General features: G+C 42.6%; 3 protein-coding genes across 3 annotated transcripts in view; 1 reads left to right on the top strand and 2 right to left on the bottom strand.

Annotated features, from left to right (window-relative positions):
• The window catches only part of dhx57 (DEAH (Asp-Glu-Ala-Asp/His) box polypeptide 57), a 75,012-nt gene extending 71,443 nt beyond the window's left edge, over positions 1-3,569 (top strand). The window contains exon 25 of the mRNA XM_072265688.1: positions 889-3,569. Coding sequence (XP_072121789.1) covers positions 889-1,032 — 144 coding nt within the window. The 3' untranslated portion in view covers positions 1,033-3,569. The remainder of the gene's footprint in view (positions 1-888) is intronic.
• On the bottom strand, positions 3,117-11,222 carry gemin6 (gem (nuclear organelle) associated protein 6). The gene is made up of 3 exons (XM_072265690.1): positions 11,181-11,222; positions 8,577-8,730; positions 3,117-5,599 (listed from the first exon to the last, which is right to left on the bottom strand). The coding sequence occupies exons 2-3, from the start codon at positions 8,702-8,704 to the stop codon at positions 5,215-5,217; spliced, it is 513 nt and encodes a 170-aa protein (XP_072121791.1). The 5' UTR covers positions 8,705-8,730; positions 11,181-11,222; the 3' UTR covers positions 3,117-5,214.
• A 12,335-nt stretch (positions 11,223-23,557) lies between these two features.
• Positions 23,558-25,220, bottom strand: LOC140202243 (ADP-ribosylation factor 6-like). The gene is made up of 2 exons (XM_072267115.1): positions 24,884-25,220; positions 23,558-24,773 (listed from the first exon to the last, which is right to left on the bottom strand). Exon 2 carries the CDS (start codon positions 24,744-24,746, stop codon positions 24,216-24,218), a length of 531 nt encoding a protein of 176 aa, XP_072123216.1. The 5' UTR covers positions 24,747-24,773; positions 24,884-25,220; the 3' UTR covers positions 23,558-24,215.
• Between the last annotated feature and the right edge of the window lie 318 nt (positions 25,221-25,538).

The raw sequence follows: 25,538 nt of genomic DNA, 5'->3' as shown, positions 1-25,538 counted from the left end.
TAGGAGTGGGCATCCTACAAAGATCACACCCAGAGCACAGCATGAAATGCTGAAGGAGATGAAAAAGAACTCAAGAGTAGCAGCAAAAAAACCTGCAGAAATCTCTCGAACTTGCTGAAGTCTCTGCCCATGTGGGAAGCTGTCCATCCAGGAAGCCAGGACCAACAGGCTCCGGGACAGCTTCTTCCACCAGGCCATCAGACTGATGAACTCGTGCTGATTTGAGTGTACTCTATATTACATTGACTGCTCTATTTATTACAAATCACTATGATTGCACATGGCACATTTAGATGGAGATTTTTACTCCTCATGTATGTGAAGGATGTAAAAATAAAGTCAGTTCAATTCTCTATAAAACACTGAACAAGGATGGTGTTTCTGGAAGGACCTCTGTGGTGTCTATTACTATTCCAAAGAAAAACATTGCTGTATGTCTCAAGTTTGCAAAAGACCACCTGGATGTTCCACAACACTTCTGGGACAATGTTCCCTGGCCAGATGAGACCAAAGTTGAACTTTTTTTTGGGCAGAAATGCACACTGCTATGTTTGGAGGAAGGGCACAGCACACCAACACCTAAACCTCATCCCAGCTGTGAAGCATGGTGGAGCGAGCATCATGGATTGGGGCTGCTTTGCTGCCTCAGGGCCTGGACAGCTTGCAATCGTTGAGGGAACAATTAATTCAAAATTGTATCAAGACATTTTATAGGAGGATATCAGGGTAGCAGGCTGTCACCTGAAGCTTAATAGAATTTGGATGATGCAACAAGACCATGATTCCTTTGTGTCGGGTAGTGGTATGTATATTGTGTATAGTACAACTCTGATACAAATATGCCCCCTTTCTAACCCGTATTCCTCCCTCCTCCTGTACTGTTCTCAGATTGCAGAGTTGATTCGAGGGCTTCGCTGGGAACTGGACCAGCTACTGGAGGACAAAATCAAGGAACCCACAATGGATTTGTGCACCTGCCCACGAGGGTCACTTATCATTGAGATGATTGTGAAGCTTGTAACAACCCAGTGATGCTCGGCCAAAACGGTATCCTGCCAAGGCATTGTTCAGGTGCAGTGAAAACCTAACGGCCAGGGGAGCAACTTATCCTCCCATTGCCTCCCTAAACACTGGCAGCCAACCCCTTCTGGCCACCTCAGTTGCAGATGTGTTCCTGAACTATGTGGTCCAAGTACTGTGGGTAAGGATTCAGTACTTGAATCATTACATCAAGGAAATCTTTGCTGTGTCTCGTTGTAAAGGAGATCTGATGACAACCTGATTGATTGCAAGGGCAAGGTGAAGCATATTTATTGTTCAATATAGGAATAAAAAAGGAAGCTTGAAAAATTATTGAATTATTTTTACTTTAAATGTGTAAACTGATATGCCTGAGGACTGAGATTGATTTTGTTTCCACATTGGTGAGATTTAGTCTCTATCAGAAAACTGTTTGAGGCTGACTGACAATATTGCTGGCTTTGGTTTGCACACCTTTAAGTGGCTGCTACAGTTTGAGATTCTGGCTGATCGGTCAAAGTAGAACACAATAAATCAGCAGTCCTTCACTGTTACTCTGTAAACAGGGGACGAAATGGTCAGCTTTTAAATTACTTTGCTATCAAGCAAGCAACTAACTGTCCCATGTTTGTGGCACTTTAATATGCCTTGGAATATAAAACATAATTAAAAATTGGTATTGTAATAGCATTACCAGCCAGTGCCAGACCACTTGCAGATGTATCAGAGGAACAATAGTGGAGATGACTGGCAGCTCCAGTAACCAGGGTTCAGTCCTGACCTCGGGTGCTGTCATTTTGGAGCGTGCCTGTTCTTCCTTTGATCACCTGAGTTTCCTCTGCACACTCTAGTTGTCTCCCATGTCCCAAAAAAGGGTTAGCAGGTTAACCAGCCACTGTTAAATGCCCTACTATGTAGATAGGTGGTATAATCTAGGGGAGGGGTTGCTGAGGAAATGAAATGGGTTTAGATAAGTCTGTTGATGGTTGGCGCTGATGAGGTGAGTCAAAATGTATGCTCGAGTGCTGTGACTATGACTTCCTCATTGCCTTTTCCATATGAAATCTGCACACCAAGTTCTCACCCCAATAAGCACAACAAAAAAAACACATAACAAGAAAACAAGTCCTGAGTAAGGGTTTTGGCCCAGAACATCAACCGTTTACTCCCCTCCATAGATGCTGCCTGACTTGCTGAGTTCCTCCAGCATTTTGTGCGTATTGCACAAGAAAATAGGAGCAGGTGAGAGCCATTTGCACTAATTCCATTTTTATTTTCCCTTGACCATCAAGCACCTATTTATATTAATCCCAGTTTTACCTACCACACGTTCTAATCAACTCCTCTCACCTACGCGATAAAGGTAAATTATAATGGCTGTTTAGCCAAGTACAGGTTAATTGGTCACATGGTGTAATTGGGCGGTGCGGGCTTGTTGGGCCAGAAGGGCTTGTTACTCTGCTGTATCTCTTTAAAATGTTGGCACAACATCTTGGGCCTGTGTTGTACTGTAGTGTTCTGTGTTCTACAATAATGCCTTGTTCTTCCAGAGGTCACTTGGAAGAAAGTCAATTCTCTGAAAAATTCTTCCTAATGCAGTCAGATCCAGACTGCAAACAGGATGTTATTGGAGTAATGTTTGCCTTGAATGTGTTTAAATAAAATTTCAGCATTATAGCTACAAAAAAAAATCTACCTTTTAAAAAAATATTTTCCTAGGATTTTTTATGTCGATCGTAAGATAGTTTTAATTTAGCCAGAAAGGCCTACAATCCTTTCATTTGCGTCATCCATTTGTGCCTTTAGTATTGAAATTTTTGCCTCTGCTTTGCTGATTTTAAAAGTCCACATTCAGTGTGCTGCTCCCTCTTTGCAAAGCGAACTTCATATCGATTTAACAGATACACTCAGTGGCCTCTTTATTGGGTGCCTCCTGTACCTGATAAACAAATTCCCCAACCCTTCCTCTATTCCTCACTCTGACCTTCCACTTCTTTTCACCTACATATTACTACTCCCTGGGTCCCCTCTTCCCGTTTCTCCAATGGTCCGCTCTCTCCTATCCGATTCTTCCTTCTCCAGCCCTTGACCTTTCCCACCCACCTGGCTTCATCTATCACCTTCCAGCCGCCACTTCCCCCTACCCCCACTTTTTTATTCTGGCATCATCCCCCTTCTTTTTCAGTCCTAAGGAAGGGTGTCGAAACTTTTGACTATTTATTCCTCGCTACAGATGCTGCCTGACATGCTGAGTTCCTCCAGCATTTTGTGTGTTGCTCTGGATTTCCAGATACAGCAGAAGTTTTGGTGTCTATCATTGCTGCTGTAGCTGGACTTGTTAAAGGCCAAATCTATCCAAGCTAGTAAGTTCTTAAATCAGTTGTATGTCTGCATTGTTAAAGTTAAGGAGGTTGGTCTATGTGTGACTTTCTAAAGCTGTCCAGACAGATATTTATCAATACACATAATTCTCAGTTTTTACTCGTGAGAACTTGCTCCATTAGTTTAAACAACTCACAACAAATCTAATAAATTTGCAGATAACCATGCTGATTTGTAACCCTGTGTTTTTTTTTAAATGTGTATTCCAAAATTCTGATTCCACTGAGCATTTGTCAACTCTATAATAATTGATTGTCAGGGTCGTGCACAATTGCATTGTTCCCCATAGGATTTAAGTTGTTCATATTTTAACACAAGTAAATGGAAGAGGATAGGGAGGGAGAAGGTAGAACCACTCAAGGATAAAGGGGAGAACATCTGGCTGGAGTAAGGTCCTAAGTAAGTACTTAGCATCAGCATTTACTGAGGGGAAGGACCTGGAGGATAGCGGGACCAGTGTGGTGCATGTTCATAACCTAGGGAATTTCAATATAGATGGAGAGGCAACATTGGGCCTCTTGAAGAGTGTTAGGTGAATAAATCCCCAGGTTATGAGATTGCAGGGGCTTTGACCAATATCTTTGTGTTCTCTACAAACAGGCAAGGTCCCAGAGAACTGCTTGAGTAACTAATACTGTATTCCATTGTTCAAGAAGGGAATTGGGGATAATCCTGGAAACATAGACTGGTGAATCTCGTGTCAATGGTACAGAAGTTACTGGAGAGCATTCTTAGAGGTTGAACCAGCTTGGGTTGTTTTCTCTGGAGTGGTGTAGGTAGAGAGAAGACCTGAGAGAAGTTCATAAGAGGCAATATCATTTCCCAGGTCAAAATGTGTAATGCTAGAGAGCATGTATGCAAGGTGAGAAGGGAGTAAGTTCAAAGGAGATACATGGAGTAAATTTTTCTTTTAAAAGTGTGGGCACCTGGAATACAACACCAGGGCTGGTAGTGGAGGCAAATATGACAAAGCCATTTTAGAGGTTCTTAAACAGGCACTTGAATGGAGGGTTATGGACATACTGAGATTACTAGTTTAAGTAATTCAGCACAACATTGTTGGCTTAAGGACCTATTCCTCTGTTGTACTATTGTAAGATATCATCAAAGAATATTTAGTATCTTATGCTGCCTTTTCTATACTCTTGCATTTGGTACTTTTCCTCAACTCTCATGCCCTGTCGTTTGAGGGGGTTTTGGTGTCTGTCTCTCTCTCTCTCTGCCCCTCCACTATGTGGTAAAATGAACATTTCTCCATTTTCTCTGCAGAATTTACAAGATCATTTTCCATCTTAGATTTAGGATTTGCCTGCATGCTCACAGTATTTCTTAAATGTGAGGTATTAAACAGCACTTCCCATTCTATTATAGGAATGTACTTACAAATACTTCTTAAGTTTCACCCCGTCTCCAAAAACTCAAAATCCCCAAAATTCCATTTTCATAATGTACATATTTCAACTTTTGAATTAGGCATAAATAAATCGGATATATTTTCAAATCTATAACAGTGACAAAGAAACTGTTGTCTTTGTTACATCTTTTACTAATGAACTTCAGAATGGAAGTTGTATATTTACAACAGTACCTTGTGAGATGAAAACATACAAAAACTCAACATGAGATTCTCTTCTGGACAGTTAAAAATGGTACATCGGTTTGGATGACAAGCTCATTTTGAACTTTAGTTTTGCTCTGCACAGCAGCGATAAGAACTGCATCATAATTCTGGACAGGGGAGTGTCTGCAGGAGAATGGTAAATGTTTTACAATGGAGTTGCAGATACTAAATTTACCAGAGAAACTGGTACTCTATTCATTTTTGTCACCGGCTTCAGGGTTACAGTTGATGAGGCTTTGAACTCTAGATAAGATGATTTCATTGGAGCTATTGCAGTCTTCTGCATTATATGGCGGAGAAACAGTCAATACCCCGGCCACACACAGCGTCTTATTTTGGTCCCCTTGCTCTGTAACAGGAATCCGGTTTTTCTCCAGCCAGGACTTCAGGCGGAGTTTCCGTTGTTCGAGCTCCTCGTTGCTGTAGGCCCTGCTTCCTACGGGCATGAATAAGGCCGAAAGCCTCTCGGTGGTGTTACTTTCTCCTTCACTGATCAGTTCCACTGCCTGGATCGCATGGCCCATGACGGTCGCAACAGACACCTTCCCAGCATCTACGAAGTTCACCAGAACAACACTAGAAGAAATTAAAGATCCCATTAATCACCAAGGACACCTGACAGCAAAAGATAGACTACTGTTAAAGATGCTTTATCTGAATAGAACAACGAGTGCTGTCAGATGGTCGCCTATTGGCTGCACTATGTACTGCTAAGCTAACTGTAGGCACGTGCGCGCACACACACACACACACACACACTCACTCACTCACACTTTTCGCTGCAATAACCTCGAAACTGCCCCATGTAGAAGCACTACCTTCCTGGCAGAACATCTGGGGGTCTATTCTGGGCTCAGCATATTGATGCAATCGCAAAGGAAGCAGGCCAGCGGCTATATTTCATTAGGAGTTTGTGGAGATCTGGGACGTCACCGAAGACTCTAGCAGATCACTCTGACTGGCTGCATCACCAACGGGCATGGCAGTGCCCAGCACAGGATCGGAAAAGCTGCGGAGAGTTGTAAACTCAGCCAGCTACACCCCAGCATCCAGGACACCTTCAATAGGCGGGGCTGCAAGAAGACAGCATCCGTCATTAAGGCCGCCCACCATCCAGGACCTGTCCTCTTCTCATTGCTATCATCAGGGAGGAGACTCGGAAGGTTCACCGTCCTCTGAGTGGAGAATTTCTCCAAGTCGTACCTAAATGCCTGCCCCTTGTTCCCAAACTATGCCTTGTGGCTCTAGATTCCACAGTCCAAGGAGCCATCCTTAGCTAGTTTTGATGAGATCTCCTGTAAGCCTTCCAAACACCAAAGAATACAGTACTACTCTATCCAATCTATCTTCAAAGGGCAAACCAGTGCAGTCATCTCTGGAACCATTCGGGTGAACATCAGCATTCCCTCAAAGGTAAGTATATCCTTTCTTGGGCAAGGGGCAAACCCTGTTGCTCTCCTTGCATCATGTTCTGTGAAGCAGCAATAAAACTTGTAAAGACTACAACCAAAACTTAAAAAGCTAATGTAACACTTGACTGCTTTCAATACCTGCTCACTGGCCTTAACAGACCAGTGTACAACCACACCTGGAGAATGTACCACCGATTGCTGGGCATTGCTGCTCAGGGTCTTGGACCACTTACGTTTATTTTTGCGAGTGAATATGCTTCTTTACTCAATATTTTGAATTATGTTACTAGCTATTTTTGAATGTTTGTTTGCTATTTTGAATGTCTTGCACCGTAGCCCCAGAGGAGCACTGTCTCATTGAGCTGTATCTATGTATGGTTTGAATGATAATTAAACTTGATTTCATTTGACTTGGGTTCCTTTGACACTACCCAATCATCATTTAACAATTACTTTATTTTTCTATTAGTATGCAAAGTGAATAATCACTTTTTTTAACATTTATATTCCATCTCAAGTTCATTGTCATTCAACTGTATACATGTATGTGGCCAAATAAGACAATGTTCCTCTGGATCAAGGTGCACGACACAGTATGGATAACACACACACACAATGTAGTATTACAACAAATAAAGTAACAAATAACAAAATATATTCCAGAATATTGACTTTGAGCATAATGTGCATTTAGGACACACGTTAGGAAAGTGAACAGTATAATGTTACTGGCGCTTTATAAGTGATGAGACATGGGTGGTGGCAGAGAGTTCAGTCGTCTCATGGCCTGGGGGAAGAAGCTGTTGCCTACCAGTCCATCTGCCAGGTCTCAAACATTTGCTACATCCCAGTCAGGACAAATGATAGCAAGCCAAGGCACAATAGGTATATAAAAAATAAAAAACAAATTCAGGTAAGGGGAAGCTAGTCAAATGCACAAGGAAGAAACAAATATGGACCAACAGTCACAAAGTTAGATTGAGAAGGGGAGAGCGTAATGGTTAGCATCACGCTTTGGATGAAAATGTAGATGGGTGGGTGAGTAAGTTTGCAGATGATAGTGTAGAAGACTGGCAAAGAATGCAGCTTGATATAGATCGGATGCAGATATGGGCAGAGAAATGGCAGATGGAGTTTAACTCAGGTAAATGTGAGGTGTTGCACTTCGGTAGGGCAAATGCTAAGCAGAGAAATCTTGGGGTCCAAGTTCCTAGCTCCATGAAAGTGGTTACATGGGTGGATAAGGTGGTTAAGCAGGTTTATGGAATGCTTGCTCTTATTAGTCAAGGCATTAAGTTCAAAAGTCAAGAGGTTATGTTGCAACTTTATAAAACTGGTTAGGTCACAGCTGAAGTATTTTGTACAGTTCTGGCTGCCCCACTACAGGAAGGATGTTGAGGCTTTGAACAGGGTGTAGAAGAGGTTTACCAGGATGCTGCCTGGTTTAGAGGGCGTGTGCTGTCACGAGAGGCTCGACAGACTTGGGTTGTTTTCTCTGGAGTGGTGGAGGCTGACGGGAGATCTGACAGAGGTTTATCAGATTGTGAGGCATAGAGAGACGGGGAGCATCTATTTCCCAGGGTAGAAATGTCTAATACCAGAGGGCATGTATTGAAGGTGAAGGGGGTATGTTCAAAGGGGATGTGAGGGGTAGGGTTTTTACACAGATTGTGGTGGATGCCTGGAATGCGTTGCCTGGTATGGTGGTGCAGGCAAATACATTAGAGGCTTTTAAGAGACGTTCAGATAGGCATATGAATGAGAAAGATGGAAGGATATGGACATTGTGTAGGCAGGAGGGTTTAGTTTTTAGCTGGTTCGGAACAAATTATGGACCGGGCGGTGCCCTGCTCCTGTGCTCTGTTACAGCACCAACTCTAAGATCGGGGTTCATCTCCCGCCACTGTCTGTAAGAAGTTCGTATAGTTCTCCCTGTGGCTGTGTGCATTTCCTCACACATTTCAAACACTTAGGGTAAGTCGTGGACGTGCTATGTTACAACGACACACTTCACACTATGTTTCAAAGCCCTGCACAATCTTCACTGATTCGATTTGACACAAATGATGGACTTCACTGTATGTTATGTTCTGATGTACGTGTAACAAATAAAGCTAATCTTTATCTTTATTTTCAGTTACCTTCCTGATACTGGATCAACCGTGAAGACCCAGCCCTGGTAAGTGTTCTTTTCATCCGCAGTAACTTTCACTTCTTTATTCAGGTACTTCTCCCATTCTAAAGGTTTCTTTGTCTTCCATTCATTCATATTTACCAGACAATAATATCTCAAATCTATAAAGATACAAACATATACAAATCAAACATTTTATTCTTCAAAGCAAAATGTGAGATATTTATTTGTTGCAGTATTAGAAACCAGCTTGAATATATTCAAAACAATATTGTAAGGCCAGACACAAAGTAACCCAGAGTTAAAGGATACACTCTCAGTGGCCACATTATTAGGTACACCTGCTCGTTAATGTAAATATCTAATCAGCCAATCATGTGGCAGCAACTCAATGCATTAAAGCATTAAATCATTAAAGCATGCAGACATGGTCAAGAGGTTCAGTTGTTGTTCAGACCAAACATCAGAATGGGGGAGGAAATGTGATCTAAGTGACTTTGACCATGGAATGATTGTTGGTGCCAGATGGGATGGTTTGAATATCTCAGAAATTGCTGACCTGGGAAAAAAAATCCAGTGAGCAGCAGTTCTGTGGGCAAAAACACCTTGTTAATGAGAGAGGTCTGGGTAGGTTTGTCCCATTGAGGCAGAGAAAAGGTGATAGGGTGATGGATGCCAAGAAATGTGGACCGTCTTGTCGACAGGAAGAAAGAAGATTAAGGTTAGAAAGCATGGATCAGACAGGACTCTAGAGAGTTACAAGATAGCCAGGAAGGAGCTGAAGCATCGATTTAGGAGAGCCTGAGGGGGCATGAAGTGGCCTTGGTAAGCAGGATTAAGGAAACACCCAAAGTGCTCTACGCATACATGACCAACAGGACAATGACTAGAGTGAGGGTAGGACTGATCAGGGATAAAAAAGGAAACGGGTCCCTGGAGTCAGGGGAGGTCCTTAATAATGCTTCGCTTCAGTATTCACCAGTGAGAGGGACAGCATTAAAAAAAAGCTGATAGGCTAGAACATGTTGATTTCAAGAAAGGATTTGCTGTAACTTTTGAATGAGATATACCCCACGAAGCATGAGAAGAGATTGCTATGGCTTTGGCGAAGATCTTTGCGTCTTCACTGGCCACAGGAGTGGACCAGATTGGTGAATGTTATTCCTCTGTTCAAGAAGAAATAGTGATGATCCTTGGAGGTTGGTGAATGTTATTCCTCTGTTCAAGAAGAAATAGTGATGATCCTGGGAATTACTATATAGACCAGTGAGTCTTACAGCAGTGTTCTTAGAAACAGGATTGACAAGCATTTGCAGAAGCACAGCCTGATTAGGGATAGTCAGCATGACTTTATGAGGCTATGCCTCACAAACCTGACTGAATTTCTTGAGCGTAGAGCAGTGGATGTTGTGTGTATGGATTTTAGTAAGGCTCCCATGGTAGGCTCATTCAGGTGTGGGATCCAGGGAAATTTGACTCTGGATTCAGAATGGACTTGTCCACAGAAGGCAGAGGGTGGTAGTAGGTGATGTTCTCCTGGAGATCAGTGACCAGTGGTGTTCAACAGGGTTCCGTTCTGGGACTCCAGCTCTTTGTGATGTTTATAAGTAACTTGTATGAGGAAATGGAAGGATGGATTAGCAATTTTGCAGATGACACGAAGTTTGGTGCAGATATAGATAGTGTAGAAGGTTGCTGTAGACATCGACAGGATGCAGAGCTGGGCTGAGAAGTGGCAGATGGAGCTCTGCCCAGAAAAGTCTCAAGAGATTCACATCGGAAGGTCGAATTTGAAGGCAGAATACAGGGTTAATGGCAGCGTGGAGGAACAGAGGAATCGTGGGATCCATGTCCTTCCCCAGGAAAAAGATACTGTCTGTCCAATCTCTATGCCCCTCATAAACCTCTATCAGATCTCCTCAGCCTCTGCAGCTCCTGAGAAAACCTTTTAATGAAGGGTAATCGGCATATTTTCCTGATTTGGCCCTTTAACCTGAACCTTTCTGAGTGCAAACTTACCCTGCCCCATGGACATTTTTCAATAAATTTCCCTATCATTAATATTATTCCAACCCCAGAAGGGGGTGGGGGGGGCGGTGAAGAGATTTAAAAGGGACGCGAGAGGCAACTTTCTCCACAAAGGATTGTGAATATACGGAACAGTTTGCCAGGAGAAGTGTTTGAGGCCGATAGAATCACAACATTTAAAACATTTGGACAGCTACATGGCTATGAGTGATCGAATAGGGGACAAAAGCAGGCTAGGGCTGCTAGCTCGGGTAGGCAACTTGGTCACCGTGGACGAGTTGCACCGAAGGGTCCATGATCCATAATAAAAATGACATGCAAGTGGAGCTGTTTTTCGCCTGGGGCCAAGTGACAAGCTCTGCGGCATTTAATTCCATAGCGGCCGCTCTGTGCAGGGTTGTGGGCGCGGAATGCCCAGGGTGGGAGGTGTGACCCTCCCCAACACCTCGGCCAGCTGTTTCCAGGGCTGTTAGGCCTCCTCCGGCACCCACAGCCATTCAAGCCCCGGACCGTGGCCCACCTCCTCCCGCTGCCCGGGACCCGCTCCGCCCGCAGCACCACCACCCACCGCCTTTCCACTCACCCCGCTCTGGCGCTCCGCTATCGTCGTCACCCCTACACCGCTGGCGCTCCACAATGACGTAGAACGCGATGATGTTACCCGACGTGGTGACATACGCGGAAGCGTGTGGCTGAGCCTCCGGTTGCGTTCACTGGGAGGTCCCGGGGGTCGGTTCTCCCTTCCGCAGGAGCCTCCCCGTGACCGTGAAAAGGAGGAGTCCGTCCCGGACGGTCTGATGTCCTAAACTGATTGACCCTTTCCTGTAGGGATAAGCTCCAGGCTCCAGCATCTACTCAGCTCACACCCACCCCCGCGGGAATGGCCTCGATGGGCCGCATGGCTCCTCTGTCTGTTGGAATGTGAAGCCTGACTCTGCCGGTGCAGGACCGGCATCGATGCGGGGATTCAATCACACGGCGCACATATCAGCTAGCTGATAGTAAACTCGGCCTGGAGTTGGATTTCAGGCTTGAACGGCACACTCAACGCAGAAGCCCACATATGCCGAACATAGGGGTTAACGGTTTCCTCTTCCGTATTTTCCTCCTAGTTTGCCGAAGGGATGAATGAGAATAGTAGCCTTGCAATCGGTTTCTACTGGGTCGTTACACATAAAGAGCTGCAGGAACTGAGCGGGTCAGGCAACATCCGTGGAGGGAAATGTCAGTCGACTTTTCGGATCGACACCCTTTATCTCGACTCCATTGTCCATTTCCCTCTATAGGTGTTGTTTGTCCCGCTGAGTCTCTCCAGCGCTTTATATGTTGTTCCTGGTTCCAGTATCTGCCCTCTCTTGTGCCTCTATTCCACTGGATTGTAACTGTATCGGCTGTTACACTTTCGTGCTTGCACTCATTACAAGTACCTGCTTCATTAGCAACCCAGACTTCCGCACGGGTTGAAAGAAGCCATTCAGCCCATGAGCTATTTGCTAGCTCACGGAACAATCCCATTCCATTATCAAGGAATTGATTGTGGACTTCAGGAAGAGGAGGTCAGGAAAATAAATGCCTATTGAGGGGTCAGCAGTGGAAAGGACGAGCAGTTTCAAGTTCCTGAGCGTCAGCATCGCGCAGGATCATCCTCCCGAGTTGCGAAGAAGGGTCTCTGGCCAAAACGTCAACTGTTTATTCCTCTCCATAGATGCTGCTTGACCCGTTGAGTTTCTCTGGCATTTTATAACCCTATAACAATTACAGCACGGAAACAGGCCATCTGGGCCCTTCTAGTGTTACTCTTTTCTTCAGCATCTACAGAATCTCTTGTGCATTAAATGCCTCTTATTTATGGGGAGATTGAGAAGTGTTGATGCTCAAGTGAGTTTCTAGCTTTCTTATTCTGCAGTTACTGAAGTCTATGAAACTAAAACATAGAAACATAGAAAACCTACAGCACAATACAGACCCTTCGGCCCACAAGGCTGTGATGAACATATCCTTGCCTTAGAAATTACCTAGGGTTACCCATAGCCCTCTATTTTTCTGAGCTCCATGTACCTGTCCAGGAGTCTCTTAAAAGACCCTATCGTATCTGCCTCCACCACTGTCACCGGCAGCCCATTCCACACGCTCACCACTCTCTGCGTAAAGAACTTACCCCTGACATCTCCTCTGTACCTACTTCCAAGTACCTTAAAACTATGCCACCCTGTGTTAGCCATTTCAGCCCTGGGAAAAAGCCTCTTGCTATCCACATGATCAATGCCTCTCATCACCTTATACACCCCTGTCAGGTCACCTCTCATCCTCTGTCACTCCAAGGAGAAAAGCCCAAGTACACTCAACCTATTCTCATCAGGCATGCTCCCCAAACCAGGCAAAATCCTTGTAAATCTCCTCTGCATCCTTTCTATGGTTTTCATATCCTTCCTGTATTGAGGAGACCAGAACTGAGCACAGTACTCCAAGTGGGGTCTGACCAGGGTCCTATATAGCTGCAACATTACCTCTCGGCTCCTAAACTCAATCCCATGGTTGATGAAGGCCAATACACCATACGCCTTCTTAACCACAGAGTCAACTTGCGCAGCTGCTTTGAGCGTCCTATGGACTTGGACCCCAAGATCCCTCTGATCCTCCACACCGCCAAGAGTCTTACCATTAAAACTATATTCTGCCATCATATTTGACCTACCAAAATGAACCACCTCATACTTACCTGGGTTAACCTCCATCTGCCACTTCTCAGCCCAGTTTTGCATCCTATCGATGTCCCGCTGTAACCTCTGACAGCCCTCCACACTATCCACAACACACCCCAACCTTTGTGTCATCGGCAAATTTACTAACCCATCCCTCCAATTCTTCATCCAGGTCATTTATAGAACGTAGTTGGCAGTTAAGAAAGTAAGTGATATATTGGTCTTTATTGTAAGAGGTTTCAGTTGATACATGGGAGTCTGAAGTAATTCCTGTAGTATGGAAAATCCAACCTGAAAATGATATCTCCATTGCATAACTATTTGGAGTATGGGCATTTGTCGATGGGAGCTATGATGAAGTAGGTGGTAGGTAGATTGGGGAACTCTTTCATCTGAATTAACAACAGGTTTTGAAATCTTAATCAAAAATAAACACTGATTGATGATAGTTATGCATTAGTTTGCTCTGAATAGTGGTTGATTGGAATTCCAAGGTTTGACTGAGTGGATATAGGGTGGGACTTGGTGGACAGCATAGACACAGCAGGCGAAGGTGTTCGGTGCTGGATGACAGCTAACGCATATAATTTAAGAAGTTTAAACACAAACAACAGGGATTCTGCAGATGCTGGAAATTCAAGCAACACACATCAAAGTTGCTGGTGAACACAGCAGGCCAGGCAGCGTCTCTAGGAAGAGGTGCAGTCGACGTTTCAGGCCGAGACCCTTCGTCAGGACTAACTGAAGGAAGTCCTGACGAAGGGTCTCGGCCTGAAACGTCGACTGCACCTCTTCCTAGAGACGCTGCCTGGCCTGCTGCGTTCACCAGCAACTTTGATGTGTGTAATTTAAGAAGTCTTGCACACAGATAACTGTTTTGCTCTCGAGTGTTGCTACCTCTAAGAGGATCGAGAGATAACAACAGATTTGTTGCTTTCAGTTCTCATTTGATTCACTAACTTTCTGTTGAGTCAAATGCAGGTCGTCTCGGCCTCCATCCAGCTGAAACGACCACAATATTCCCTTTGACTTTTGGAGATGAATAGGTCAGCAGCTTGAGATGAAGGAGTTTTCTTTCCACGTCATCTATTCTGTCCATTCTCCCTGTGATATATTGAGGAAGTCTCTGTTTTCTGATAAACTGAACACTTTCTTAGCATTTGAGCTCAAATGCAATGATCTGCCAGCCTCGAGGTAACTAAATAATTTTTTAAAACTCAATTGGCCCTATTATTTTAAAATTCAATTGGCCCTGTTATTTTAAAAATTCAATTGGCCCTGTTATTTTAAAAATTCAATTAGCCCTATTATTTTAAAATTCAATTTCCCTATTATTTTACAATTCAATTGGCCCTATTATTTAAAAATTCAATTGGCCCAATATTTTAGGTTTCCAGGCTCCCAACATTCTTGTTTGCACAGGGACATGGGACACGGTGAGTGGAGGTGCTGCTTTGCAATTCCAGCAACTTGCTGACCTCAGGCACTGCCTGTGAGGAGTTTATATAGTTCCCTTCGGAGACCACGTTAACCATGAAGCACTCAGTCACACTAAACCTACACTAATCCCAATTTTCATTCTCTCCATACTCCCATCAACCACTATTACACTAAACCTATACTAACCCCAATTTTCATTCTCCCATCAACCACTCAGTTACACTAAACCTACACTAATCCCAATTTTCATTCTCCCCATATTCCTATCAACTCTTCTCAGATTCTATCCTTATCTGTAATGTACACTGGCGAACGAACTACCAATCTGCTCACCTTCAGCATGTGGAAGGAAAGCCTGATGGTTGGTGGGACAGGCAGTGTTGAGGAAGCAGGGAATCTGCAGAAGGACTTGGACAGGTTGGCAGAATCGGCGAAGAATTGCCAAATGGAATATAAAGTAGGCACGTGCATATGCAGTTTTGTAGAAGGGATAATGGCATCATCTACTTTCTAATCGGGGAGAAAATTCAGAAGTTGGAGATGCAAAAGGACTTAGGAGTCCGAGTGCAGGATTCCACAAGGGCTAACTTGTAAGATGAATCAGTATTAATAAAGGCAAATGCAACGTTAGCATTCATTGCAAGAGGACTAAGATATGGAAGCAAGAATGTAATGTTGAGGCTTTGGTCAGACGGCACTTGGAGTACTGTGAGCGGTTTTGTGGAAGGGCTGACACTGGAGAGGGTCCAGTGGAAGTTTACAGGAATGATCCTAGGAATGAAAGGGTTAACGTATGAGGAGTGACTACTGGCTCTGGAGTTTAGAAGGATGAGGGAGAATCTCATTGAAATACATCAAATATTGAAAGGTTTGGATAGAGTGGATGTGGAGAGGATGTTTCCAATAGTGGGAGAGCCGAGGAACAGTGGGCAGAGCCTCAGAATACAAGCGCATCCCTTGAGAGCAGAGATGAGGAGGAATTTCATCAGGCAGAGGAGGGTGGTGAATCTGTGGAATTCATTGCCACAGATGTTAAGAACAAACACAAGATTTCCTTGTATTTGGTTGCAGCTGAACCAGAAGCCAGTATTTTTTTAACACAAAGTATGAGTAACGGCTTGCTTAGCTGGTCTCTTTCTGCCCATGACTGATGGAGAGTGGGAGAGTAAACCTGGGAGAAGAGGGCGATCTGCTGTGCTAAAACCAACACTGTAATGTGGAAATACAAAATTTGTACCCAGAGTTCAAATTCTGCGACGGTCCTGAATGGAGGAAGTAAAATTGAATGAGGATCCAAACCATGGATATTATCTACATCAGTGATTCCCAAACTTGACCCCCAGCGCCTCCCTCTCCCTTTCCAGCCATTACATAAAAACTATAAAGAACTTTGATTTACGATGCACAGTGAAAGAAAATAGAAACTGCAAATTCAAAGCAGTGACAAGCAATTGCAAAAAAAAAATTCAAATCATTTAAAGCTACAAATAAAATTATTAACATGAGAAAGTCTGCAGATGTTGGAATCCAAAGTAGCGCGCACAAAATGGTGGAGGAACTTCGCAGGTCAGGCTGCGTCTCTGGAAATGAATAAACAGTCGATGCTTCAGGCCGAGACCCTTCTTCTGAATGGGAAAGGAAGGGGGAAAATGCCAAAATAAAAAGGTGAGGGGAGGGGAAGCAGGGTAGCTAAAAGGTGATAGGCGAAGCCAGGTGGGTAGGAAAGGTAAAGGGCTGAAGGGGAATAAAATTGTTTATTTAATTACAGTAAAAACAATATTCATCAGCAATTTTAGAGTGTACATTAGTAGTCTAACTATTCACTGTTTCATTGCTTTTTCACCTTTCAATGAGTTCTCACTGTTACCATCAGGTAGGAGGTACAGAAGCCTGAAGGCACACACTCAGTGATTCAGGAACAGCTTCTTCCCCTCTGCCATCCCGTTCCTAAATGGACATTGAAGCTTTGGACACTACCTCACTTTTTTTTTAAAGTACGGTATTTCTGTTTTTGCACATTTTAAAAAATCTATTCAATATAAGTAATTGATTTACTTGTTTATTTATTATTATGTTTTATTTTATTTATTTATTTTCTCTCTCTCTCTCTGCTGGGTTTTGTTTTGCATTGAACTGCTGCTGCTAAGTTAGCAAATTTCACATCACATGTCGGTGATAATAAACCTGATTCTGATTCTGTGATGGATGGGCTTGGTGTAGTGATATCAGCTTCTCAGCATCAGGCTGAAGTCAGTCAGCAGTCTCAGATCTCCACGGGCAGTAATTTGCAAGCTGTTTGTTAGCTTTGAAGGAAGTTGGGTGACTGAAGTGAAACCACACTCCACTAAATATAATGTTGGAACGCCTATAAAGAACACTTTGACCTTTTTCCACAATGCAGGATTCTGTTCAGGGATTTCTTCCTACGACCAAAAGTTTTGATGTGATATTTTTGTACCTGGGCTTCAGCTCAAAGTAATTTTGAAGCAAGATCAGGTCTTCCTCCATCCTTCCTGTTAATTCCTCATTACAAGTGGTCAGGAATAGAACAATTGAAGATCAAACATTTATAATAAGTAATTCCTTTCTTAGATTAAGCCTGCAATCCCTCAGCTGCCCCACTTGCTACAGAGTGCCCCCCACCCTCTAAGAAACTCCCACCACCCCCAGAAGGTGATATCGTCCACTTTGGGAACCGCACATCTACATGATAAGTAACGTTGTGTGTACTTGCCTAACTTTAAATATCTTGTATAGTTCCTGTAACTGTCTCTTTTACCATGATATAGAACTAAACTTTCCAGACTTTCCTTTCAGCTAATGTACAGTGCAGAATCATTGTCGGACCTTATCTGGAGATTAGACTTAAACTTATAAAATAGGCAGAAATGAAAGGAAATGCAGCACAATGTAACAAAAAGAAATTGTTTGATTGTGTTTGCACATGGACACTTCAGTGGAAGTGATATAGACTATACAGGATGTGTACGCTGATGCAGTCGCTGTAGACTGAAAGTTCTCCTAATGTAATGGTAAGCTGAATATGTTGTACTCAGATCTAACCTAAAGGGAAAATTGCAAGAGAGTGCGACATTGGATGTAACACAAAAAACATTGCTGTATTAGTAGCTTAACACCCTGGGAAAGGTTTCACTGCTAAATGTAATAATATGAGGGTGTAGTTTCATTTCAAATCTGATATTTTTTAACTCCACAGTTCACAAGAATTTAGTAAATTTAAAGTTTCATATTTGGTGGAATGAATAGATTTGGCTAAAATATAAAGATTGCCCAATTTCATGTCACTCAGAAATACCTTGCATCACTTAATTTATGGTGAGAGAGAAAGAGAATTGTTTTAAATCTAAGATTTGAAAGTCAGCAAGTGAATCTACAGAGAGAATCCCAAAAGGGGGTCAAAAATGCGCTGATTTTGGTCTCACTCACAGACTCCCTAAATCTGCTCGGTTCTGTAATCGTTTTTGTTGTTTGCCTGTAATCAGTACATCCTGAATGGTATCTGTTGTCATGGGAATAAGCAGGTCATTTCCTGCTGTTAAGTTGCTGTCCTGTGATTATTTAATTTTTGCTGTGGGAGACCTGAGTTTGCTACATTCTTATCATGTTCTGTGACCCTTTAGAGGGTGAGCTGTAAGCTTGCCGCAAGATTTAGTGTCTGCCTGGTCTCTGAGCTTTGGCCTCTAGAAAAGACCCCTGCTCGCCAATTCATGGTAAAGATACCAATGAGCCAGTCCTCACCTTAACATTGTCACTTCATTCACATGTAACCACTTGCCATATTTTTTTTAAAACTGAGCTGTAGATAATGGCAGTAAACTTGGTGGCCACTTTATTAGGTACACCTGTACACCTACTAATTAATAGAAATATCTAATCAGCCAATCAAGTGGCGGCAACTCAATGCATAAAAGCATGCAGACATGGACAAGAGGTTCAGTTGTTGTTCAGACCAAACATCGGAATGGGGATGACTTTGGCCGTGGAATGACTGTTGGTACCAGATGGGGTGGTTTGAGTATCTCAGAAACTGCTGATCTGGGATTTTCACACATGGCAGTCTCTAGTGTTTACAGAGAATGGTGCAAAAAGCAAAGAGCATCCAGTGAGTGGCAGTTCTGTGGGTGAAAATGCCTTATTAATAAGAGAGGTCAGAGGAAAATGGCTGGACTAGTTCAAGCTTACAGAAAGGCAGAAAACATCTCAAGTAACCATGGATTACAACAGTGGTGGCCAGAGAGCATCTCCGAACGCATAACATGTCGAACTTTGCAGTGGATGGGCTTCAGCAGTAGAAAACTACGAAAATACATTCAGTGTGTAAATGCCAACGTTATGATAAAACTTCATTTCTTTCGACAAGGTTAAACATTTCCATCACCACACACACAAAGGAAATTCAATCATCTGTTAAGATATTTATCTTCAATATTAGTACACTGGAGGACTGATTCTGAATGCAAACATGGGGTTGGTAAAAATACACACTTTTCCTGCTGTCAGTGTGCCAGGACTTGACCAGTTTTTTTGTTCCATGGGGACTGTTGTTAGTCTAACAGAGTCCCTAAAAATGGCAACACCCTTTTCAATCTTTTCACTACAGAATCTTCATTTGTATATTTATAAGTAGATTGTATCACATTAGAAAACATACTGGGAACATAGTAGTAAGCATAATTGAAATACCCATTTAGTTATATCAATGAAATAGATTTTGTTCTGAGTTTTGTGGTCATACTGTACTGTGCATTAGAGCATTTGTAACTCAAATGTCCATCATTCTTCAAGATATTGCAATGTTGCGTAAATCCCTTCCCCTCTATCTTCTCCCTTCTGTTCCGCCACTCTAACCCTCAACCTTTCCCCCTGTCTTCCCTTACCGCCCATTCTCAGACAAGCTTTTAACCTGCAAGTGATGTTTTCTAAAGTTCACATTGCAGTTTACAGTCTGATGTCTCCTCCAAAATCATCTCACCGAGGAAGGCTTCAGCCAATCGACAAGGCAGACATCTATCATTTTGGTCTGGCCACAGTTGACTTCAGTTCTCAATGGTCCATTGCAGACATCCCACCTCTCCCAGAAGTTCCGGGACTCTCCCGCATATTGATAGCGGCTCCCTGATGCCCGTAAATTATATACAATACTGTATCCAGGAAATCGATTTTTTTGAAAGCGAGTGAGCGGGAGAGGAAGAGAGAGAGAGAAAGACAGAGACAGAGCGAGCATCCTGATTGGTCTCTCTTTGTGCTAAGTAGACCTATCAGTTTTCTCTGGGGGGCAGGCTTTACAGTCGACCTCTCTCTCTCTCTTTCATTGTCCATCAGTTCAGTTTCGTGTCCTGCAGCATCATGGCAGAGTGTTCCAAAGATAGAAAACAATAAACGTATGTCACCCCAGACTACATTTAAGTGTACCCCTGCCTAATAGGGGTCAAAATAATGACAGTGTTGCTCGCTGCACTGTTTGCAACAGTGACTTTTCTATTGTTCATGGTGGGTTAAAATGTCAAAGACATGTTGAGGTGAGTTTAACAGGTGTCATTCGTTCATTAGCATAGCGAAGGTTATTTAAACTAGCTGGCTAACTGCTAAGGAGCTACTCTATTGATGTCCCATGTGATGAGGCCAAACTCCCTGTAGACTTGCTTAAAGTTGTAATAGAATAATAAAACGACTCCATGATATTGAGAGAACAGGATATTCGGGAGATAGATGTGAGCAACCCTGAAATTCACTGCCCAGATGAAGAGCTTTTTATTGGGTACCTGGCAAGGAGGCAGTTGCTAAGTGAGGAAGCAGAAGAGATCCCTCTTACAAGACAAAGCAGTTCTTCAAAGATGCCAGAGGATTCTATGTCAAGTGTTTTCAAAAAATCTTGGAGAAGTTCCCAATGAGAGACCAAACCTTGAAAAATCTGTCAGTGGTCAATACAGAGAGCCAAGATGAGGTGAATCCAGAGCAGATATTGCCTTTGGCAGAGAGATTTCCAAATGTGATCAAGGCAGATGCATGAGAACAGCTCCACATGGAAGTCCTGGATTATGTCTCAACTAACCTTGAAGGACTGGTGCCAAACTACAAAAGTTTGCTAGTTGTTGGGTTCTGGGGGAAGCTGTCCAAAGTAAAATCTGTGAGCACAGGGCAGTTGAGATTCAAAGAGCTCTGCCAGTTGATGAAGCTGCTTCTGGTGTTGCCAAATTCTAAATGTGATGCAGAAAGGGCATTCAGCATGGTGCATCACATTAAGACAGAATTCAGAAGTCAGCTGTCTCACAAAACACTTGCGAATCTGATGTCTTGCAAAATTAACAAATTCATTAACAAAGACTGCTGTGAGGTTGAGACTTCCAGCAAAATGCTCAAATCTGCCAAGCAAGCCACATCACCGTACAAAGAAAGTTTGTAAAAGTAATAGAAAAGCATTAGCATTTAGCTATTAGCATTGAGACATATACCCTTGGAGGTCGACGGGGGGGGGGGTGGATATGGGGTTGCGGGGGGCAGGGGTGGTGGTGCTACCTTCCTGAAATGAGTTTTTGCAGGGTGGGATGTGTGCCATTGACTAGTCTGTCCCAATAAATAGGTTTAGAACGTATTAAAATATCGATAATTTCCTTAAATGTTATATCCGGGAGTAAATTAATTCTCATAAAGTCTCCTGAGGACAAATTGGAATTTAGAAGATGTGCTGCAGATGCTGAGAGTCCAGAGTAACAGACACAAAATGTTGGAGGAAATCAAGCAGGTCAGGCAGCATCTATGGAGAGGAATAAATAGTTGATGTTTTGGGCCGAGACTCTTCATTGGTATCCAAATTAGAATCTGGATACTGCTGTTCTAAACCACACAATGAATATCCACAAATTTTCATGTGCAAATAGAAACAACGTGTGATTGATTCAGTGGTCACAGAGCAGATTGGGGAAACGGAAAAACCTGGGCTCTTTTACACAATCCTCCACCTTCAACTTTATGCCTTCCTCAAGTGACACACCATCAAGGACATCTTCAAAAGGTAATGCCTCAGAAAGGCAGCATCTATCATTAAGGACCCCTGCCTCCCAAAACCCAGGGCATACCCTCTTCTCATTGCTACCATCAAGGAGGAGGTACAGGAGTGTGAAGACACTCTCTCAGTGTTTTAGAAACAGCTTCTTCCTCTCCACCATGAGATTTCAATAAACCTATGAACTCACTATTTTTTACTCTCTTTTGTGCACAATTTATTTATTTTAAATATATATACTTTATTATAATTTATAGTATGTTTTTTGTATTACGCTGTACTGCTGCTACAAAACAACAAATTTCACATCATATCTCAATAATCAATGGCAGCCTCACTCTGCTCCCATGTCTTATGGTCTATAATAAACCTGATTCTGATTCTGAATCAAAGTTAAGATTATAAGATCAGTAGAGATGGGGAACGAGTGCCGCACTATGTCAATTAATGCTCAAATGAGGCAATCCATATACCTGTTGTAAATTTTTATAAGAGTCAAAAAAGGAGACCATTCAGCCCATCAGAAATATCCCGGGTCTCTGGCAGAGAAATCTCTGCTCCCACCCATTGCCCAGCCTTTTCACTGTAGCTCTGTGACTCTCCTTCTCCCTCAAGTTCCTTGTTCAAAGCAACAATTGACTCCATTCTGTCCACTCTCAGCCACGGGACCCCAAGTGCTGGCTACTCGTGGTGTGAAACATGTCCTTCTTTCACCCCTTGCCTCCTTCTAATTACTTTTAGGTTATGTTCTCTGGTTCTGGACTCCTCCACCAATGGGACAGTTTCTCGTTCCTCATTCTAAATCGTTCGTAATTTTGACCACTTCTGTCAAGCACCTCTCAGCCTAATGAAAATCACAAGGCTGTAGACTTGGAAATCTGTAATTTAAAAGAAAAAGTGCTAGAAACACCCAGCAAATCAGGCAGCTTCCATGGAGAGAGAAGTGGTGAACATTTCAGATCCAAGGTCCTCCTCAACCTCAGTTTCATCTTTTAACCTTCTCTGCTCTAAAGTGAACAGCTCAGTTCCGCATTTGACTCAAGTCCTCCTCCCTAATACCATTCTGTAAAATATTTTCTGCTTCTATTTTTACTAACTTTACACAAACAGGTGGCCCTCTACTTCCATGGTACCTTTGAATCAATAAATGGAGTTTAATAAGCCATAAAAAGGTCCCTTTAGGATTTGAACACAACAAAGCAACTGTTGACCAGCTGTGTATGTGTCAAACACAAGACTTTGAACAAAATAAAGCAATATTTGAAATGACAGCCTCATGAAAATCAGAAAGCTGCAGACTTGGAAATCCATCCTAAAAAAGTGCCAGAGAAACCCAGCAGGTCAGGCAGGTTCTGCAGAGAGAGAAACTAGGAACTTTTCATTGAAAGGATTCCAGAAATTTAGTGTTCCATTCTGTTGTTACTGCAGACCAGTTTTAGCTGCACAAATACTGATTAAGTTACTTTCAGGGCACCTTTATGGAGTGCCTGGTAATCTCAAAATTTTCAAATTGACAGTAGTTGAATAGAGTTCCTTTGTGATCTGGCTCAAGCATGTTGCTGATTTCTTTTTAAGTGTCCATTTACAATCCCAGGCTTGGCAAATGTGTTGCATGAAACTTCTCATGAGGTTTCATGGCCTCGGGCCGGTCTTGCTTATTTGCAAATACCAGGACCATCAGAAAAACGAATAGCGCATTGCACATGAAACTCAGCAATAATCTAGCGTTTCAGAAATGAAGTTTCTAATTATGCAATTTCCTGGTTTATTGGGAAATCACAATATTTTATGCATTAAGAGTGTACTTGCAAGAAAATTATTAAAATAAATATAACTTTTGTCATATATTGTTAATTTTAAACTTGATGTTACAGAAGTACAACAAAACAGTAGTACTACCACAATGTTCTGCTTCCAATACATTATTGCATAACAACAGAAGTATTAATCTCAGTCAATTCTCACTTCTGCAAATAATAAGAACATATATTCCAACTGCTATATTATCAGATAAAAACATCAAATCTCTGTTGTCAAAACTTGAAAAAAATCTCTGGAATTGTAATTTAACATAATTTCTGAACTAAATTCTAAACGCTACGTGGTATTTAAGTGTTGGAACACAAAGATAAAACAATCATTTAGTGTAAGTGATTGGCTTTTTACCAATCTTCTGATGAACTTTATAACCATCAACTTTCCTGAAATGAATTAGTAAAACATTTTCTTCCTATAGCTTATACTGAGAATGTAATAAAGGCAGCTTTCACTGGACTGTTGGCTAACATTGCAGTTCCTGCTAATAAAGTCAACGGCACAAGGCAGAAGCAATTTATCACATCCTGGCTACATCATTAAAAGCAGCTCCTCTTCATTTGAATTGGTTCCATGTCCACTCCGCCAAGCCGAAAGCAATGAGTTTGGGCGAGTCTGTGAAGTTTGAACTTTCTTCTCAAGAAGTCTTATAGTTCGAAGTGAGCCAGGTCAGCCCTTCATAAAGTCCATCACCAGTGGTCGCTGAGGAAGGCTGGACATACCAGTTGCGGTCTCTTATCCTGGTCAGTCCCAGCTTTTCTTGGATCTCGTGAGGTTTCATGGCCTCGGGCAGGTCTTGCTTATTTGCAAATACCAGAATGATGGCGTCACGCATTTCTCTGTCATTGATGATGCGGTAGAGCTCTTGCCTGGCTTCGTCAATGCGGTCCCGGTCAGCACAATCCACCACGAAGATCAGCCCCTGGGTGCCTGTGTAATAGTGCCTCCAAAGGGGTCGGATCTTGTCCTGGCCACCCACATCCCAGATGTTGAACTTCACATTCCGGTACGTCACTGTCTCCACATTAAAACCTACAGTGGGGATGGTGGTGGTGGGCTGTCCCAGTTTGAGTTTGTACAGGACAGTGGTCTTCCCGGCTGCATCCAGGCCTAGCATCAAAATCCGCATTTCTTTGTTTCCAAAGATCTTTGACAGGAATTTACCCATTTTTTTCAATCAACATCAAGTACGATCCTGGAAACAACAAGTTAAACTTTAACAGAGTATCCACACCCTCAGGAAATAAACTTAAAACTACCAGTCTTGTCAGAAATATTTGTTGGAATAAAAAAAACAAAAGGAACCTGTTCCAGGGGAGGTTTTCCAGCTGCAACAAAGGCAACGGTGAAGAAAAACTTCTTGCTGTTCTGTCACTTCCTTCTAGTTTGTCCAGACAAAAGCAAATGTTGACAAGGGAAAAGTTTTCTTCCTGACCTAAGAGCTCAGGCTGCAGCATTTAATCCCTGTTTTAAGAAAAGGAAGTCGTACGGATTCTGAAATCCATTGTCCTTGCCAATGCTGAGAGACTATCAATTTGTAAGATTAACGACTCCAAAATAACTGCACAAATTCCAAAAGAGTGCAGAATGAGACTGATTTGAAACACTTGCTCACTCTCCTCCTGCCCTATTCAGTGTGAGTTTGAGGCCTCGCACAGGCCTAGGAAAGCCATCTGCTGGAGAAGACTGGGAATTGTTCGCTAGACTTCCTTGCATCTAATTCATCCATTTAACTAAATGTATTGAACGCAGTTCAACAAAAATGACATTAATAAGTTATTAAAGAATTCATAAAACAAGTTTAAAAATTTGTAATGTGAAGTCCTCATTCAAATGAATTGCTGCAAAAAGCAGTCAAGGCAAATAAAATAATATAATCCTTTTGAATTTTACTCCTCTGGTAACCAAATACTTTATACTTTATACTTTATTGTCGCCAAACAATTGATACTAGAACGTA

The sequence above is a fragment of the Mobula birostris genome, chromosome 8 (assembly GCF_030028105.1).
Source record: "Mobula birostris isolate sMobBir1 chromosome 8, sMobBir1.hap1, whole genome shotgun sequence".
Lineage (NCBI taxonomy): Eukaryota > Metazoa > Chordata > Chondrichthyes > Myliobatiformes > Myliobatidae > Mobula > Mobula birostris.
This window is presented reverse-complemented; position numbering and strand designations above follow the sequence as displayed.